The sequence below is a fragment of the Abramis brama genome (genome assembly GCF_963993115.1).
Source record: "Abramis brama genome assembly, chromosome: 12".
Classification (NCBI taxonomy): domain Eukaryota; kingdom Metazoa; phylum Chordata; class Actinopteri; order Cypriniformes; family Leuciscidae; genus Abramis; species Abramis brama.
In genome coordinates this window covers 4,247,601-4,268,803 of record NC_139974.1, presented here as the reverse complement: position 1 = coordinate 4,268,803, position 21,203 = coordinate 4,247,601, and the positions used below count along the sequence as shown (strand labels likewise).

Here is a 21,203-nt window from a genome sequence, read left to right as displayed (position 1 = left end):
TTCACCTCGAGTGGTTAAGGTTAGGATAGCGGATTGGTCAGGGGATAGGACCTGAACAAATACATTTTTTGTTATCTTTTTTAAAGAATACAGGGCTTTTAAAAAGAATTTAATAGTATAAAGGAAATATAATCTGTGGGTATACTCCAGTCCAGCGGTGGCGGTAATACAACAACAAGTTGTCAACCGCCAGATAAAAATAGAAGAAGAAGAAGAAGAAGATTGGAGGGCGGGTCTTGGCGCCAATTCGTAATTTGCTGGGGTGAGAGAAGGGCGTTGGCCACTGCTGCTGCCTGCACCTGATGGCTTTTTCCCCTGCCACGCCGAAGAGGTAAAAATGAAATTCTTTTGACATTATAATAATAATGGAAGGTGGGGATTAGGTGTCTGTCCAACATGTAATTGACAAAGAAACTCCGAACTGTATTCAGCCCTTCGAAAATGGGATGGTTGGCTAAGTTAGCTAATGTTAATGTTAGCTAACGGCTAATGTTAAATTCTACGTTGCATATCAAACTGGGGGTCCTTGAAATGAACAGTTTGAGAACTGGCGATCGTTGGATCTTAATTGGCAAAACTGAGCTCATGAGTTTCTTTTACACTGATAAAAAAAAAAAAAGCGAGCTGGTATCGCCGGCGACACCGTCGACCTCAGGGGGTTAATGACCGGACTGGGAGAAACAGGATGGTGTCGCACGTTGAGTTGGTGGCAGCTGCGGCCGGTAGATCTTAATTTGCTAGGACGGGTTCATGTTACGCTCGGGACTGGAGCTTATGGAACGGGCCGCAACGCACAAAACCCAGTATGCAATACCGTTCTGTTGTTTCGTTCCATTCGCTCCAGTCCCGAGCGTAACATGAACTCCTTTTTTTGCTCTACACTAGCTAAATATCTCTGAAATTTCAGATCTGCAAGTTCATAAATATTGTGTCACGAGTCCGTAAGTTGTGAGCAGATTTTCTGCAAAAGCTCACCCAAGAATAGGGATGTTATCATGGTTCATGATCTTTAAATTTTTTTAATCTTGGTGGTTTTATAGGTTATAAAACTAACAATCAATTAGGAAAATAATTTGATTTGATTTTTGCTCATTTTGATACCATTCTTGCCTCAAAGATATTAAGTGAATTAGGTTAAAATAGTGTCTATTTATATTATACTTGGTGTTAATGATCTAAAATGTATTTTTTTTCATTAACAGGATGGAGAAAAACAAAGTGCTGGCAAAAAAGAGGCTACGAGTTCCCACTCAGAAAATGAAGGACCTGAGCTCCCCTCCCCCAAATGAGCAATCTGGTAAGTATTAACGTAATAGTTTCTGTTATATACGGGGGTAATAATCATAACATTATTGTCCAAATAATGTCTAAAAATACCAGTCTAAATTGTTGTGGCCAAATAGAAATTAAACTCTCTCTCTCTCTCTCTCTCTCTCTCTCTCTCTCTCTCTCTCTCTCTCAGGGTGTGTTGCATTTGTCAGATGGGAGGATGGTTATACCGGCAAAATCTTTAAAGGATCTGACATTTTGGCAAGAGATGAGGCTCCTGTGCAGCTGCAAGATCTTAGATCAGGAGACCCTGTTTTAGCAAAGTGGTCAGATGGTAAATTTTATAAGGCCACTGTTGAATATATTTCAGGGGAAGATCAGGCTAAGCTGCCAAAAGGCCACCCAACTCCACAGGGGTCCTTTTTAAATATGTTAAAAGGCGATGAGCCATCAGACATAACGTCAGGTTCTGACACCATTATAATAGATAGGAGCCCACTGTCTGAGCATGGCGAGAAAATCCCATCGCTGAATCCATCACCTGACGGGGGACATGCAACAGGCCGCAACACAGCTGGACCACCACCCTATGGGTAGGTTTGTCATAATTATTACATAATCGCCTGGGCCCATGAGTTCAACACTTTTTATCATTATCCGATCAGATTTGGCAAAGTTCAAAACCAAAAAAAAACAGCATTAGGATAACTTTGTTATCCAATCTATGATAATAGAATGGGCTCTATGCACAGCTCCACTACTTCCTGAACTTAAGGCTGCTCTTTTATTTCCTGCCTTACATTATTGGACAAACTGATTAATCCACATGTGTCTGAGTCACAATGGTCAGACACAAGTGGATTAATCAGTTTGTCCAATAATGTAAGGCAGGAAACAAAGGAGCTGCCTTAAATTCAGGAACTAGTGGAGCTGTGCGTAGAGCCCATTACTGTATTTCAGTAAATAGTATGTGAATGACTCGTGGGCCCTGATGAAAATTATTTGCTATTATTTTTGCTTAATGATCAGAATCGTTTACGTTCATCTTTTTACGAGCTCACACGTCATAACATATTGTGATCTTGTTGATCAGCTATTTCCAGTATTGAAATGTTTTATTTTTTAAAGTATAAAATGATTATAAATATGGCAGATATGGTCATAGTACATTTATTTTCATTATTGGTACTGGCCATCATATACATAAAGAGTAGACAGTAGAGCCCGACCGATATGGATTTTTGGGCGCCGATACCGATAAAAAAAAAAGCCAGATACCGATATATCGGCCGATATTATTTATGTGTATATTATAATACAGTAGCAATATTATTTATGTGTATTATAGTACAGTAAGTTTGGACACACTTTACAATTGGTGTGTACAAACTTTTGATGGGTACTAAATATAGAATACACAGTATAAACAGAATAAATACAGTATATAAACGTTTTGCAATGATAACTCAAATGTGGTGATTAAAAACTTGTGTGACAAAGATATGTAATGGAGGCAGGGTGAATGATAGAATGAGAATTTGAGCTGTAACCAAACTAGTTTGCATTGCATTTTATATTATATTATATTCTAAATACTCTTCTATTTTTAATCTTAATTTCACTAATATCTACCAGTGGAGGAAGAGCTCAGATCTTTTTAGTAAAGTTAAATTAATAATATCATAATGAAAACGTTTATAATTACATATGTACAGTAGTTTTATACTATTTTAAATAAGTAGCAAGCAAAATGTACTAAACGTGAAACTAGGGCTGGACCCAAATATTCGAATATTCATTCGGTGGGTTGGTATTCGATTTGAAAATTTGACATTCGAATATTTTTTTTTTATTTTTTTATTTTTTTTAAATCTGGGTCTGGGATCCCCCGCGAAACAGTTCTCATTCGCGCTTGAATAAGGCCGGCGACACACTGGCTGCGTGGCATGGCCGTTTTTATTTCGGCTCCCATGTTAACAGGTTGGAGTTTGCACACTGCCTGCGTGAGACACGCGTCTCTCAGGTGCGGCTCGAGCCACGCGGAAAACGCATGCATGCGACGCGCAAGTGTTCCAGAGTCTTCTCTGGCAAGAGCGCAGAACAGCGGAGTTTGTATGGAGGAAGTGCATGTCTGAGCTTGTGTTTTGGATTAAGCTGTGTTGCTTTGACATTGTGGAAAATAGAATAATAGAAACAAAATGTATTAGCCTTTTTACCCGTTATTATCAATCTAAATTAATCTCGTTTTTGAATTTAACTTAATTTCGTTTTTCTTTATTTAAATGTCGTTTTTTCCTTTATTTAAATTTCTTTTTCTTTATTTAAATTTCGTTTTTCTTTATTTAAATTTTGTTTTTCTTTATTTAAATTTCGTTTAATTTCTTTATTTAAATTTCGTTTTTCTTTATTTAAATTCCGTTTTTCTTTATTTAAATTTCGTTTAATTTCTTTATTTAAATTTCGTTTAATTTCTTTATTTAAATTTCGTTTAATTTCTTTATTTAAACTTCGTTTAATTTCTTTATTTAAATTTCGTTTTTCTTTATTTAAATTTCGTTTAATTTCTTTCTTTATATTTTGTTTTCTTTATTTAAATTTCGTTTTTCTTTATTTAAATCTACCATTTACTGTGTCAGTAATTTTGTTAGTCAGAAAAATATTAGACTACCTTAAAAGTATTGCTTAATTTAACAGACCTGTGTGTGTGTGTTTAATATCACTAGTGCAGAGTCCTTTCTCGGACGCGTTCTCTGCCCGCGTGAGGTGCGCCGCTTCCCGCTCGCGCTGTTCTGTAGTTTACTAAAAGTGTATTAATTCTGAACGTGTCGCGTCTCCATCTGGCTACTTTTAATGCAAAATGGCCCTATATAAAGTGTTATAATTACATAAATTATTGGAATATTGCTTGATGTTGTAATGTAGCAGAATGAGCTTTAACACTGTGCTTTAACACTGTGTCTACACCGGACGCGCTGTTATTTTTTTGCCACTTTTGCCAGTTCTTTGTAACAGCTTTTAGGTGCTTTATTGGCAGCACCATCCTTACATAAATCACTGCACGCTGCATTTTTTTAAATATTAATTTATCGGCCGTTATAAATGCCGATACCGATAGTTAGGAAGATGCCGAATATCGGCCGATAATATCGGCCCGCCGATATATCGGTCGGGCTCTAGTAGACAGCCCCAGTTGTCAAGGCAGCATCTACCCTTCATTTATGTCTATGCCAGTCAGTTCTTTGTAGTTATTGATCAAATCTCTTCTGGGCAATTTGTGTTTACAGAAATGTAATTTCTGGTTCCATGTAATTTTATTATAGCTCTGCCAAAGGGGGGGCCATTGGTCCATCACCCTACAGAGGCCATACACCCAGCCCATCACTGTATGACCTCAACACCTCTGGTCCATCACCTGGTGGAGGCCATGCACCCAGCCCATCACCGTACAACCTCAACACCTCTGGTCCATCACCTGGTGGAGGCCATACACCCAGCCCATCACCGTACAACCTCAACACCTCTGGTCCATCACCTGGTGGAGGCCATACACCCAGCCCATCACCGTACAACCTCAACACCTCTGGTCCATCACCTGGTGGAGGCCATACACCCAGCCCATCACCGTACAACCTCAACACCTCTGGTCCATCACCTGGTGGAGGCCATACACCCAGCCCATCACCGTACAACCTCAACACCTCTGGTCCATCACCTGGTGGAGGCCATGCACCCAGCCCATCACCGTACAACCTCAACACCTCTGGTCCATCACCCTACAGAGGCCATACACCCAGCCCATCACCGTACAGCCTCAACACCTCTGGTCCATCACCTGGTGGAGGCCATACACCCAGCCCATCACCGTACAACCTCAACACCTCTGGTCCATCACCTGGTGGAGGCCATACACCCAGCCCATCACCGTACAACCTCAACACCTCTGGTCCATCACCTGGTGGAGGCCATACACCCAGCCCATCACCGTACAACCTCAACACCTCTGGTCCATCACCTGGTGGAGGCCATACACCCAGCCCATCACCGTACAACCTCAACACCTCTGGTCCATCACCTGGTGGAGGCCATACACCCAGCCCATCACCGTACAGCCTCAACACCTCTGGTCCATCACCTGGCAGAGGCCATGCAGCCAGCCCGCAAGAAAATGCATGGACACCATGTCAGGATTGTAAGGGAGAGTTTGAAAGAATCCTACAGGAAAAGAGAAGGATCGATGAAGTCATCTCGAGAATAGGCAAGTAATTTCTAATTGCTAATTCATTCGTGATGTAATTGTTCAGTACTTATCAGGCATGAAAACTCCTCACCTTTCGGCGAAATTCGCCGTTTTAAAACCTAAAAGGGTCACCTACGTGATTTGTGCAGATCCGAAGAGAAGCAGATCGTGGTTGAGGCTGAGGCCGAGGCCAGCATTTATCCCCTATAAAGTTACCATAAACTTCGCAGCTTTAAAAAACAATCATCATTCCTAATGCCGAAACATGACAGCCAATACGAGTCAGAGTAACGTTAGGGCAGAAATGTTTTCGAAGTCTTACCGCGAGTCTGACAACTGGACTGCCCAACAAACCGCACGTCGGAAAGCAAGCCTGAGATAAGTTAGCTTACAATGTGAACTGTCCTGTCAGATACAGACAGTGATGTTGCCAATGTCATTATTTTTATATTTTGATATAGAAGTGGGCGAGATAATATCGCGAGCGGGCGCGGGCGCCATGAGCGCTGAGTGAGCAGGAACAAGTAGCAGTGTTATTCATTGCGCGGCTCGCGAGCCTCATGTGGCTCGCCAAGCTTTAATTTGTGGCTCGCATGGCGGTAAATAATACGGTGATATGATAATGCATTCACTAGAGATATTTCATAAAAACATTTATAACAAGTAGGGCTTTAACATAACTCATTAAAAACTCAAAGTGTCAGCTCTATTACAAATATTTTCAATCAGATTGAAAGGGGTGGTTTATCGAGAGAACGTGAAAAAACTTGATCGATTGAAAACCGAAACTGAAAGGACGACGTATGACGCGCTGAACGAGCTGTTCTCCTGATGAATAAAGTGTCATATAAATGAATGAGTATCCTTTCATTCTATAATTCTCCTTTCACTCAGCATCTGTGAAGTGAAGCAGGACAACGGCCCACCAGTCATTGTTTCAGATTATCATAAAGACGACTGGTTTGGAGCATTTTTAATGCGTGATAAATAGTAGTAAATAGTTTTTTTTTTCTCTGACACCCGATGAAACACACAGTTCATCGGCCCACTGGTTCTTTTCTTGATTGACACTGGGCTAGCCCAATCACATCTTTAATGTGAAGTATAGAAATATACTCTTCCAAGTATAGAAATTAGTACAAAACTAATTATGAAAGTTTCCTTTATTTTTCAGTGCATTTGTTTTACAATATGGCTATTACTATCATGGGATTAATATTTTAACTATTCTTGTAGTAGTAATGTAGACAGATACTGTAACTAAAAGACTTTTGAATTTTTCTTTGTTTAATTCGCACTTAATGAATTAATGAATTTAACATTAAAAAGCACAACATTTTCTTACGGGGGACCATGCCCCCGAACCCCCCTAGAGTGGCAGAGGTCCACTCATCACAGTGATCCAAAAATCCTGTGAGAAACACTGTTAATACTATGCCAATGCAGCTTACAGGTTTTTGCCGCATCCTTCTCACATTTTTTACCCCTGACTTGTTTTCATGCCTGACTTATATTAGTGATTGGGCCTTGAACACATAACACTGTTTGGTATGGGAAGGTTTATAAACTAAGCTTATTTATTGCACATAATCCTTGATATTGTTAGCAAATTAGAAATAACACTTAACATTGTTATTGTAGCAATAATATATTATAGTATGAACTAGGGTTGGGCGGTATTACGGTAATATCGGATACCGCGGGATCTTAAAATAGCACCGGTATCAGTTTCAATACCGTCATTACCGGCACTTATATAGCCTATAATATATATAATTTATTTATTGCCTAAAAATTCTTGTGTGGTTGCAGTTTGGTAATATTTCTGGTTCCAGCCAAATGAGAAGGGAGAGGCGGTAAATACTGACGAGGCAATTTGTAAATTGTGCCATAAAAAGGAGACCGCGAGAGATGTAAACACCTCTAACCTAATGTCGCATCTCCGAAACTACCACCCACTCACTACTGCCAGGATGCATTTTGTTCTCGAGTTCATTAAATAAGCGCATTAAGTTTCGTATTTGTTAAAATATTATAATGTTATTTTTTCCATCTTTGTTGATTATGAAAAGTGAACAGCACAAATAAGATGGGATGCATCGGGAGTCAGACGATTTGACCACTTCAATAAATTTCGTTTTGTAAAAGGCCTCTTTAAAACGAATTTCGTTTTGTATAAATTGTATCTTAATTTTAATACATTTTTCATCAACCAAATTGCCTGGATTTAATATAATCATGACATGATGGGCGCTGGCATGCCACGGTCACTTGCATTGAAATCTCATAAATTAACCGAAACTCAGAGATGGCGATCGTCAATTTCTTTAAACAAAACAATTCAAAACGAAAAGAAATATAGGGTAGGCTACTCTCTGATTAATCCATGATGTGCATTTTTCTCTATAGCGTTCACAGAGATGCCGATCGTCAATTTCTTTAAACGAAACAATTCAAAACGAAAAGAAAAAGGCCACTCTGATTATTTAATCCATGATGTGCATTTCTCTCTAGGCGCGTTCATACAGAGATGCGATCATCAATTTCAGTAAACGAAACCATACAAAACGAAAAGAAAAGAAATAGACTAGCCTACTCTCTGTAATCCATATCGTTCACTATGGAGATGGTGATCGTCAATTTCTTTAAACGAAACAATTCAAAACGAAAATAAATCTGATTGATCAATGATGTGCATTTCTCTCTATAGGCGCGTTCACTACAGAGATGGCGATCGTCAACTTCCATCTTTGCAGAAAAGTTTTATTAATAAAAATCAATGGACACGCATCACCGGATTACAAAGGCACTTCTTGCTTGTTGCACGCACACAGATATTATGTTGAATAATGGTGGGCTCGGGCTCATAATAACAGTTAATGCCGTCGGCCGGACTCAGACACAACGTGCACGGCTTGATTTAATTTTTTTTATTTTTTTTTTGATCTGGCATTCAGTTTCTGAACGGTGTAGGCACAAGCCAACAGTTTGGTGACGCCATCTGAGCCCATTATGTCATCATTTTTAATTAGTCACGGTAATACCGTATACCCCGGTACAATAGGGAGGAGGTTTGACGGTATCAAAATTCCAATACCGCCCAAGCCTAGTATGAACATAATTTAACAGCACAACAATTCATTATATTAATTATTATTGTGATAGTTTAATGAAAGTGGGTAAATGGGCTAAAGGTGATCAAATTAATCTGAACTGGTACAATTAAGTAAAATCCATTTTCACTCCATTTTCCTCAATATTAATATAAATTAAGTGCAGCAGTATTAGTTTTGAGTTCTTGTTTCATCTTCTTGGGCGGGCCACCCAAGTAAAGCCTTTGTAGGGGACACACTAGTTAATGGTGGGCTACTTAAGTCTTGGGACATATTAAAACATGCCTATATGTTTGGCCTTACATAGGCATTCTTCAGGCCATGTAGAAAGACATGACACCACACGAACAAGCTACTGTATATGCATCTATTGGTCCCATAAGTGCAATAACCATCAGCTGTGGAAAAGGGGAATACTCAGGTATACATCATTGGAAGATAGATGTTTAGAATTAACACAGGACATCAGCTGTAATCAATATAATCAAGGCTTGACAAAAAATGACAAGAAAAAAAAATGAAATGGAGTTTTTTTTTTAATTATGGTTTGTTTGTCAAGCCTTGGTTTTATTAATGATCCCTCAAGTGTTCATTCTATATACCTCCCACAGACATATTCCAAAGTGTCTCTCTCTAAATATTTGTTTTTCTTGTGGTGTTGTAGCCTATGCAAGGTTATCTAGGCATGTTTTAATTATGTTCAAAAATAAACTTGCCTGCCATTAAAGCTCTTTAACCATTTTAAAGAGTAGCTTGGTATTTTCTCACTTCTGTATTGTTTGTACTTTTTTTCCCTTTCAGATCCAGGCCAGGTCAGAGAGCTTCAGACTCTCTGCGACTTAATTGGAGAGAGATCTTGTGGCAGCCCAGCTTCACCATCAGGCCAGCAGGAGCTGTTTCCTGGGAGCGGCATATTCATCTCATCATTCCGCCTGGCTGCCATGAATCACGCATCAAAACCAAATTGCATGCGTCTGTTTCATGCACTTTTTGATAATTTCTTCACTGTTGAGGAGTGTCAAAATGCAGTGCCCTTTGGTCGCCCTGGCAACAACCCCTCAGGAAAGGAAGGAAAGCAGGTCCTTGACCGTAAAAAAGTTGACGGAATCCTAAGTAAGTTTTTTCAAAATTAGGCTCTGTGTGTTTTTAGGCCAGGATAGTGGGAATGATTATATCCAATCATGACAGTGTAGCAATGATTGATGCGAAGTCTGCGAAACTACTTCTGGCAGACAACTCAAGCTGCGCCCACGCTGATCAGCTGATCAGTCACATGCCCTCCTCATCCAAATAGGGGGGGCTATTTAACCCCCCCCCCCACAAGCTTACCTTCTCATCCCTGGCTATGCTTCTGCTGCCTTGCTGCTGCATACATCTTGCTGCTGCTGTCACCCATTAGCCCTCCAGGATTTCGCAGGCATTTTTTGTGATTGTTGTGGGCTAAAATGCCTAATATTGCGGCAGGTTTTCTAAAAAGTTGTGATGAAAGTTGCAATTTTTTTATAGGTTACATCTGCAAAGGTAGATAGATTTTTACCTAAAGTGCTCATATTATGCTTTTTGTATTTTTCCTTTATTGATATACAGGTGCTGGTCATATAATTAGAATATCATCAAAAATTTGATTTATATCAGTAATTCCATTCAAAAAGTGAAACTTGTATAATGTATACATTCATTCCACACAGAGTATATCAAGTGTTTTATTTCTTTTAATTTTGATGATTATAACTGACAACTAATGAATTCTCCGCGTATATTTAGTCATGGCAAAGTGTTTTTTAATTGTCGATTTCTGTTTATGTTTGACAACTATATTGCACATCTTTCAAAACAGTTTACCCCCGCTTTCGTAAAGAACACCTGGGGGGTATTGCACAAAACTAGGATAAGGGATTAAGCTGGGATTTTCCAGTTATCCTGGATGAATTTAGTCTTGACTTGTTTGCACAAAAGCAGAGGCACCTTAGTTACCATGGAGATTTATTCTGTGCAGCTAGCCTGCTCCAGACCAGGCTAACAGCCAGGATTTATTAATCCTGGGGCCTTTTCTGTTCACTCAGCAGTAGTTTTATCTTATTGTTATCAGCCTGTATTAAAATACAATAGGTGCATAATTGATGTTCAGTTAAGCACTATTACTATTTAAAGTTGTGACTAAGCCAAGATGCACATACTAGACTTGGTCAAGCCTCGCTTTTTCAGTTATCCTGGATTTGTTAAATTCAACTTTTGTGCAATAGCCCCCTGGATACTGTTTTTCACCGCCTTTTGCTGTTATTTTTGTAGGCAAATGTGAGACATTGGTAGCACACATACATGTCTGCGGCGTCTTCTGAACAAAACAAGGAAGTGAGTTTGCTGACGTATGACAACACCCTTTGCAGGAGACTGCCAATGATTGGTCAAAGTTGCAGAAACATTGCGGTGATTGGTCCAAATTGCAAATCGCACTGAATTCACAGGGATTTGTTGAATTTGCGTTAATAGTTGCGATCGCGAAATCCTGGAGGGACTGATTAGGTTTTGCAAACCCACCTCCTCCCCAGCATCCACCTTTGAGCTCTGTCTTCATGATCCCCTGCAGGGGGTCTGCTTCATTCCCTGTAATGTCTTGCAAAGCAGATCATTCAGGGAACAAATTACTGAGTCAGAGCCTGATGCCAAACCTGCTGCATCCATGCTCAAGGATGCTGTGCTTCAGCTTGCAATGCTTATAAATTATTTGTTCTAATTTCAGAGTTGTCTGACTAAACTGTCAGAATAGAAGTTTAAAACCAGAAATGAAGTTTTATCCAGTATCACTTTATAGCACCTTTAAGGATAACACTGTTGTTTTATTTATATTCATGATTGGCCAAAAAATCTTACTTGCTGATTTGCAATTCTCTGAACTGAAATGGACGTCTTACGGTGTTATTTCCTTTTAACCTGAAGTGCAGTTGTATATGGTCTATGTGGTAATTTTTTTTGTCATATTACTCATGACAGATTTTAATGCTCTTGTCTTACAGCTTATGTCCTGAGATGTGCAACTCTACCGGACTGGGAACCAATTGAGGAGGCCAAGCTCAAGAAAGCCTTTGTGAACAAATGTAGGGCCAGAGCAGGCTCCAAGGAGTAGGCCACTGATATAGCCTGTCCTATGTGGACTGCTATCTCTCTCTCTCTACCCCTTTTATTTTTCTTATTCATTTTCATGGTAATATGTTAGTATAGTTAGTAGTAGTAGGCAAGGGGACCATGGCAAATTCACATACGGTAGTCTACTGCCGGAGTTGGTACATTCCCTTTCCGGTTGTTGATATTTGTAAATTTGTCTTGGTGTTTGTAAGACTGTGTTCTTGGTAATTTGTTTTCTGAAATTTAAATTTGTTTTGGGACTTGTAAATGTATTATGGTAATGTAATTTGTTTTATGATATGTAAAAATGTTTTCTAAAATTTAAATTAGTCTCAAGCTCTGTAAAAAGGTTTCAGATTTTGTAATGTTAATTTGCACCTCCAGGCCACCGTACTTTTCATGTGTGTGTGAGCCAAACATTATTGTTCCATGTGCTAGTCACTGTTTTATTTTTACAATCTGGAAGTGTTGTACTGTACTGTACTAGTGATGTCCCCACACTCTAGCACCTACATCTGAGGAGTGAGCTGAGTTGGTACAAGTGTGCCTTACTATAGTTAGCATTCTAACCAAACCCTGTTATCTTTTCATGTTGGTTTGCACCTCCAGGCCACCATACTTTTCATGTGTGAGCCTAACATTGTTGTTCCACTTGCTGGTCAGTCTTTTTTGTGTTGTACTGGTGTTACACAAAATTAAATACAGTTTTCAACTTTTCAATATTGAGTATTGTTTTTACAGTTATTTCTAATTAATAAAGATAATTAATCTTTAAATTGCATTCTCAATTTGTTCTTGTATTTCTCAAATATACCTCAGATATCATTCTCATATATAGCTTCAGTAAGACATTAAAGAGAAATAATCAAGAGATGGAAGAGACGTTGGACACACAATAAGAAGATCTCTTTTAAGGCTCATAATTCTCAGATTTGTCTCATAAAAGTCTCAGATTCATCTCATGTTATTCTCTTTAATTCTCCTTCAAATAACCAAGACATAATTGAGATCAGGGGTATACAATTATGAGATCTCCGCTGTTTATCCCACTTCTCAAGTATTGCTCAAATGGTTTTCTCAATTTAACCTCCTTTGTCTTACTGGTGTCTTGTCTCTTTTTAGCTTATGTCTTGCTCCTAAGGGACCCTTAGGAGAAGTAACTCAGAAACAAATGATCACAGAATGATATGAATATGAGAAGCTCAAATTGATCTCAAGAGATGAGATTGAACAACAGATGAGCAACACATTTTTCCTATGGGAAAGTGTCTAAATCATTTTTGGTCCCAAATTTGTATAAATGTCACTGGTAGTCACTGAATGAAGAATATGTGGGTATAATATGTCAGTTTACTTTATTCTGCTCTCCTCACTTACAGAAATGAACTATAGTGTCCTGCACACACTTGTAGAGAAATATCAAAAATGATATCTGGTGTCTGATTAATTTTTGGTTTGACTGTTAATCATCTGAATTCACTACAACGATATTCAACACACACTCTGGAATGAATCTGACTCTCTACAGTTGTGGTGTAAAGGGTGTGTGATCAGTCTAATGACACTGGTGTGATGAACACACTTCTCTGATGTCCTCAGGTGTGTGTAGAGCTGAACTGGTGTAATGAACCCTTAATAATGATGGAGGGCCGGCTCACACGGAGGACAGCTCAGCTATACGGAGAGGATATTCGCCTGCAACGCAGAGACTTCCAAGTTCTAGAGTCTGGCGAGGACCGGCCGCTGCACATATATCTCTGATAGATCCTCCACAGGCCCAGGAGAAGGCCATGCCTCTGGTGGAGTGAGCTCTGACGCCTGTGGGGATTGCAGGCCTAGAGAAGCGTAGGCTGAAAAAAAAATATATAAATCACATATTGCCAGACTTTTGTCAAGACCAATGACCAAGTCCAACACGAGTCCTGAGACGATAGAGAAGCGTCTAGAGCCTGAACTGGAGAACTACAGCACTAGATTCATCATGATCCACAGATCCTCAATACTCCTGATCCCTGAACTCAGTGCTTTCATCCTAAAGGGACACACAACAAGTGATCTCAGTGGAGACGTCTGTATATCACGACAGCAGTCAGAACCAGCAGAACCAGCACCACAGTCACTACAACCAGCAACATCCAATGATCTACAGGTGGAAGAGAAAGTGGGAAAACAGTTTTTCTAAATTTTGATTCACTGTTCAAGAGCTCCTGTAAAGCTCTCATGCCTCATGTTTTACTCACTTCGATGTTCAGTGTCGTCAGTTTTGTCTTCATCTGTGTCGATCAGATTTCCCTTCCAGTCTAGAACAGATTCTGTTCAGAATATTAAAAGGTTAATCGTGCAGTTTAGGATTAATTTACTGATTAAACATAATATCTCTCCTCATCCACTGATCTTCTCTCACCTGTGACTGAGACTGTGATCAAGGTTTCTCCTTCATAATCCAGAACTCTGTATGTTCCAGTGTCAGTGACTGTAAACTCATTAATGATCAGAGTCTCGTCACTGACGGTCAGTCGATCACTGTTGACCCCGTGACCTCTCGTCCACACCTCTGTCCAGCCTTCACTAGAGTTTCTCTCCACTTTATCAGCGTTGATCAACAGAACATCCAACTTCAGATCCTCTCCTTTCTGCACAGAGATCTCATCTGAGGAGGAACACAGACATTCATCTTTAATCATTATTATAATAATGTCATTTAATCAAGACCATAATCACATATAGTATTGGGGGACCAGATGTAAACATATTATTTAGATCAAATCAGCCATTGGAAAACCCCAATCCACTCTGAATATTAAGCTTGTCCGCTTCAGTGTTTGTGCTGTTTCTAGTCCTGCACACAATACCAACACTATTAGAGGAGATCCAGAAACACATGATGATGGTTTGATCAGTTTTGTCTTTACCATGAATATGAAGATGATACTCCAGGATTAGTCGCTTCACTTCTGTCTGATCATTAGTGTAATAAACTCTTAAAATGTATTTCCCAGCGTCACTGTAGATCAGATCCTTGATGACGACGTCACATGATCCTTCTTTAAACACTCGACCACTGCAGTGTTTCTTCTCACACACATGGATGATTTTAGACCGACTCTTTAATCTGATCTCCACAATCTCTCTGTCCTCAGATCCACATGATAGAGTGACGTTTCCTCCCTTTATTCCTGACACAGCTTTAGTGGAGGATCCTGCAAATACACACAGCAATATTCACTCAGTACACACTAGCAATACTGGAAAATAAATATGATCTTAAATATTCTAGTAGAGTTATTTTAATTAACTTTTAATCTCTATTATAAACCTAGAGATGAGCTGAGAGACAGAAAAACAATCCACTAGAATAACTTTAGCTTGAACTAATAACAATAACATAAATGACACTGACCGCTATTACTGATAAAGCACAGCAGAAGAAGAAGGAGATTCATCCTGATGAGAAAACAGAAGGTTTGTTATGTGACAGATACACACATTATACACTCACTTTCATTTCAGTTAAAGATATTGATTCACATGTGGATCTTACATGATAGCACAATAGACTTTCTAAATGTGATGTAAATATGTCCTGTAACCAGATAAAAAGAAACAGACGCGACTGAAGAAGTAAGTGTGTCCTCTCTCTTTTGTGAAATAGACCTAACGGTAATTTATTTCTGAGTGACTAATGTGCAGTTTTGACATAAATTAATTCATTATGATCAGTGTATCACTTTTTATTGTAAACCTGAGGTAAAACATCGATGCTTGGGTTTTAAATATTCAAGTAAACAACAAAAATGCCAGCAAACGGCCGCTTTTATTATGTTTGTTTTCAACGCTGTTTCCAGTGATTTCTGATTAGTTTTCTGATAAAACTTTCATTTGTTGGTGAAATGATGGGTTAGTATGACGTTGTTCCAGAGAGGCGTGTTACGGGCGTGTTTTAGTGAAGCGCTGTGGAGCTTCTGGCCCGACAGTGGAAACGATTCCTTTAAACATGTAGGCTACTAGAGCGAAATGACCCTAATGGGTGGAGTTTCGTGAGCTGGTGCGGCGTGAGCCCTCTGCGCATGCGCGGTTCAATGTGTTTTGTCCACTGCGAAGGAAAGCTCTTTTTGAGGAAAATTAAAAGATGTGTTATTTTTGTAGTAACAACGTTTAGCTCACGAGTTATTGACCCGGGAAGTTCTAATCTGTGAATTTATTGTCAACTTATCAAACATAATCATATCATTGTCATCATTGTAGGCTATCTGGAAAACGTTCAGCATAGACTCTCCTTAATATCACTAGCAGGTTTAGTTTTCCACAAACAAGACAAAACCACTGGTATAATAAGAACATAAAAACTCACAAACTGGCGTTATATTTAAAAATATGAAAACTTACATGGTAATAGTTCTGCATGGGTCTAATGTTCAGGTACATCATCACAAGATGCACAGCTCAGAGAGAATGAAAGGTTCTTCCCTCTCAATCTCATTGGCTGTATTCTTCTTAAAGGAACAGTAGCAAGCCGCCTTAACACGACACACCGATTTAACATGTAATCCTAAAACGTAGGCTACTAGTATCTGTTTTCATGCTACTACTTATTTTGATATACTAGCATTAGTAGCTATTCCCTTAGGTTATACTTATTCATTAGACTGTTCTTGTTTATTAGATATTAGCCTACTTTATTTTATTTAGGTATTAGATTCATTAGATGGCACTGCTAGTAATGTTTGACTTTCTCAGTTTGTGTAAACCTACTTTGGGTTCAGAGTATTTATTTTCCCACATTAATTTCCCACATGACTAGTACAATTATGTGGTATTGTTTCATTAATAGTGTATACTTTTTTTCTTGATTTACCCCGAAAATATTGGAAGTGAAATGTGACAACATGCCCCATAGGTGGAGTACATCCTAACATGACCATATGACAGATTAAAATGTTGTCTGATCTAATAAAATAATGTACAAGACCAACTAAAATATTTTGTCAATATAATACCATTATTAACTTTTTTTTTAATAATTAAAATCAACACATTTTTTAGTTTGACAACAAACACACACTGGAAAACACAGCTATACAGTAGTTCAAAACATAATAATAATTAATAATTTCTGAACATTGACTTTCAGTCTTTATTCACATTCTTCTCATGGTTTATCAATATAATTCATTAAAGTATAGAATAGAATATTGTAGTTCTAATAGAGGATCATAACTCAGTGTGACAACATGCCCCGCCGGAGAAACTGGGGTTTAAACCCTGCGAGTGTTTCTGCTGTTAGATCAGCATTAAAGAACTATCTCAACTGTTAAATAACAGATATAAGATTAAAATAATATCAGATTTGTATAATTTTAAATAAACACACATATATATTACATTATTATATATTCTGCCATTTAAACTATATAAAAAACATATAATTGGGGCATCATTTGCCTCAAACTCTGTTGTTATTAATTATAATTATTTTAATTATTGTTGTTGTTACATTTAATTTATTGCCACACTTTAGTATGTAAATAATATAATCAGAAAACTAAACGTTTAGTGTATGTCTGCTGTAATTTGACCTGCCACAAGATGGCGCTGTTTTAGACTCTCTTGATGCTCTTTCAGTACAAGGCCTAATTTCTCCATCCTACTCAATGGCTTTAGACCTTTTGCAAATGTTTCAATCAAGTTTAGCTGTTTAGAGAGCGTTTACTCATTTTGAATATGGTTTTAAACAATTTAATATCTGTAATGTCATTTTTCGTGTGTGGACTAAACCAATCAATTTCTTTTCATTCATCCCCCATGCGCACATACACACATTTGACTTTACAACACAAACACACACTTTTATTTATTCTCAATCTCTTTTGTTTCTCAATATGTCTTGAGTGTTGTACACAGATAGATTTATAATCAACTGAAAAATTGTGTAAAAATATATAGGCTATATCTTTGAAACTGAAAAAGTTCCAGGCAAAATGTATCATGCTGGGAACTAACAGGTGTCTCTAAATAATTCCTCAATTCAAGCCTCAAAACTGTATGTTTCCCTAAAAAATTAGGAAAATGTATCTCTTGGTTTTATTAGGCCTACTTACTGTAGCCTACACTTAAAATACAATAAATATATCAAAATAAGCACAATTTAAATATATTTCCTTTTCACCTGGGAGTGCCTAAGAAAAAAACATTAATCTTGAGACAAAACAATGACACTGATGTATTTTAAGATATGCTTTCAGTTAAAACAGCTCAAACATGTAGGCTATTTTAGTCTGAGACTAGATGAAACCAGGGGTGAATGTTTGTTCTGGTTATTTCCAGTCTCGGGAATGCTTCACTTTGCGTGTCGGAATGTTTGAACACAAACCTTTAGTCTACAGGTTTTTGGAAGTTTAAGTCCATTAAAAAACAATATATATATATATTTATAAATAAGCCTATAGGCTATCATATATTCTGCCATTTAAACAGCATAGAAATCATAAAATAATTAAACCACCATTTGCTTGCATCAAGCAACTATGTTGGTAGGCTATTTTTTATAATTAGTTGGCTATAAATATAGTTGTTACATTTAATTTATTGGCACATATGTGAATTATATTATCAGAAAACTGAACATTTAGCATTGTCAGGCTTTAATTTGTGCTTAACTCGTGTTTATGGCTGCTATACATTTGAGCTGCCACAAGATGACGCTGTTTCGACACTCTTGATGCTTTGAATCTTTTCCTGGAACAATCAGAGCTTTGGATAAAAGCGTCTGCCAAATGCATACATGTAAATGTAATTTAATATCATGTACATCATGATACATTTAATTATTTAATTATTCAGTTATAAATCATGTTTCTTCCTGGTTCACATGTCACAACATGAGCTAAAGAGTGAATATAACTTGATCTCAGTAACTCATGTAATGTTTAAGTGTTCTGGTTAATCTTTGAGAACAGTCCGCATGTGTTTCTGTTGTCTTTAAAAACTAAAGGAGGAAGTCCATCACTAATGTGACGTAAGACATGAAGCTTACACAGATTCATGAGTCATAGGCTACAGAAGAGAAGTTTATCTTGATACCGGATCATTTCAGATCAAGAGAAGATTCAGTTCAATTTACAAAGAAAACCTTATAATCTTCTGTAGAGATCAGTTAAAGGCAACAGCGGCAAGGAGAAAACTCTCTAAAGATGATTAATTTATTAATATTAAGATGATTAATATGGGAAAAACACCCCGGCAAGAACACAGACTCAACTTTAGACGCACTTTTCCTTCTGTACTGAGTCAGACAGAAATTACAGGAAAATCGAACAATTTTCAATATGAGTGACTCGATAATGTCAGATTCCACATCAATAAACCAACAATTCTGATATTATTGTAGATAAGTAATAATTCGATGCATTTATATAGAGCTTTTCTCTGCACTCACATTGCTTTACACAGGTGGTGGCGCAATGGATAAGACACATGCCTTTGGTGTGAGAGACCCGGGTTCGAATCCACTGTGAGACACCAATGTGTCCCTGAGCAAGACACTTAACCCCTAGTTGCTCCAGAGGCGTGCGACCTCTGACATATATAGCAATTGTAAGTCGCTTTGGATAAAAGCGTCAGCTAAATGAATAAATGTAAATGTAAATGTTTACACAGAAGGGGGGGATCTCCTCAAACACCACCAACACCATTACAACACACACACACACACCTCTAGCACACGTTCAGTGCGCTGACAGAATCCTCTGTAGATCTGTTGATCTGACGGTGAATTACAACTAACCAGTGTCGTCACCAGATGTTCTGGACTACTGTCCGATGTCTTGCATTGGGACATCCTGGTAGTGATCATGATCAGTGTTTCTGTGCTAACGTCAGTGTATCTTGTAGACAACACATATAATCACAGGCAGACCCAGCGGAGGCAGCAGAAGACACAAACACAGTGCAATAATCCACATCTCTACAGCAGAAAGGAGGAAGAGAACACATTTGTTTTTAAACTCACTGCCTAAAGATTTTGTAAAGCTCTCAATGTCTCTCCTGTTTTACTTACCGTTTTTTGTCATGTTTAAGTCTGATCCTGTACCAGATTCTGTAGAGAATATCAGAGGTTACTCACAGTTTAGCATTTGCTGTTCAAATCATGATGAATAAACCTCAGCTGTGAAATCAGCTCATATATTTCTCCTCATCCACTGATCTTCTCTCACCTGTGACTGAGACTGTGATCAAGATTTATCCTTCAAATGTTGTAAACATGTTTATTAATAGATGAACTCAGGGCTCTCAAGATTTGGAGACAGGCAAGAGTGACACCCGACCCCCCGCATTTCCACATGTGTGTGTGTGTGTGTGTGTGTGTGTGTGTGTGTGTGAGAGAGAGTGAGAGAGAGAGAGAGAGAGAGAGAGAGAGAGAGAGAGAGAGAGAGGGAGAGAGAGATTATGACTGCATGGTGTTGTTTATTGTAAGTGTCTGTTGCCTTTTTGGACTTGTTGCCTTCCACCTCCTCTGTCTCCTCCTCTAATGGATCTACCCTATTCGCCACCTTCTCTGGGCCAGCATCCTCTAATCTAACCTTTTTAAGGGACTTTCCTCTCAGAGCGAATGAGAGGACGCTTTATTGCTTTTTACCTGACATCTTTGAAAGACAGATGCAATGATTAATGCATCCATGGCCTGTATATAATTATAAAATATGACATGATTTTAAAAGTGACCTATAATATCGACTATGCAATACACTTGAATTTATTTAGTGCTAATAAAATTATTAAGCCTATTTTGGAGAGCGAGATGTTTATAATGTGACAATATGTCAGTCATCGTGTGATAACGAAAATATGACTAGGCCTATACTACTTGTTCTGAGCAGGTGTTGTCCGTGAACAGGCTTTAAAACAGTAGGCTAAGTCAGGGGTTCCCAAACTTTCCCATGCCAAGGCCCCCCAAATACCACTAGGTTCTGGCCAAGGCCCCCCTTAGGATGTGTTATTGAACCCATCGACAATACTACGGCACGTGTAGAAATAAATAAATAAAACATCTAGGTGAACATCAGATTATGTGATGGTGTTTGATACCAGCCAATCAGAAAGATTATAGAGATGCACCGATTACAATTTTCAAGGCAGATTCCGATTTTTCATTGAGTTTGACCTGTCGATACAGATTTTAGCCGATTCTGATTTCATTTTTTCTAACCACTTTACAGCACACACAAATATTTTATATTATATATATATATATATATATATATATATATATATATATATATATATATAATAAAACACCATTTTTAGCCAAACTGATTAATAAAAACAAGTTTAAATGGATACATTTTCTATAAATATTTTTGTCTTCATTTTCTTTTCTGACATAGCCTAATCCAGTTCTTGTTCAAACACACTATACATGCAAATATGTGCATTTTAGGTAGGCTACTTTTTGTGTGAAATCA

The 21,203-nt window shown here is 38.1% G+C and overlaps 3 protein-coding genes across 4 annotated transcripts in view; 1 reads left to right on the top strand and 2 right to left on the bottom strand.

Annotated features, from left to right (window-relative positions):
* Positions 1–21,203, bottom strand: part of LOC311093929 (uncharacterized protein) — a 331,568-nt gene that overhangs the window by 180,790 nt on the left and 129,575 nt on the right.
* On the top strand, positions 19–12,515 carry LOC311093949 (uncharacterized protein). The gene is made up of 6 exons (XM_084131642.1): positions 19–331; positions 1,203–1,297; positions 1,463–1,862; positions 4,590–5,524; positions 9,421–9,732; positions 11,634–12,515. The coding sequence occupies exons 1-6, from the start codon at positions 303–305 to the stop codon at positions 11,741–11,743; spliced, it is 1,881 nt and encodes a 626-aa protein (XP_083987768.1). The 5' UTR covers positions 19–302; the 3' UTR covers positions 11,744–12,515.
* LOC311093986 (uncharacterized protein) lies at positions 13,076–20,216 on the bottom strand. 2 transcript variants are annotated; one of them, XM_084131710.1, is made up of 8 exons: positions 19,956–20,216; positions 19,799–19,837; positions 19,454–19,705; positions 15,143–15,186; positions 14,655–14,942; positions 14,147–14,392; positions 13,983–14,054; positions 13,076–13,885 (listed from the first exon to the last, which is right to left on the bottom strand). In XM_084131710.1, exons 4-8 carry the CDS (start codon positions 15,183–15,185, stop codon positions 13,800–13,802), a joined length of 735 nt encoding a protein of 244 aa, XP_083987836.1. In that variant the 5' UTR covers position 15,186; positions 19,454–19,705; positions 19,799–19,837; positions 19,956–20,216; the 3' UTR covers positions 13,076–13,799. The 2 variants fall into 2 exon arrangements, with proteins under 2 accessions (XP_083987836.1, XP_083987835.1); XM_084131709.1 differs by lacking the exons at positions 19,454–19,705; positions 19,799–19,837; positions 19,956–20,216 and adding an exon at positions 16,129–16,652.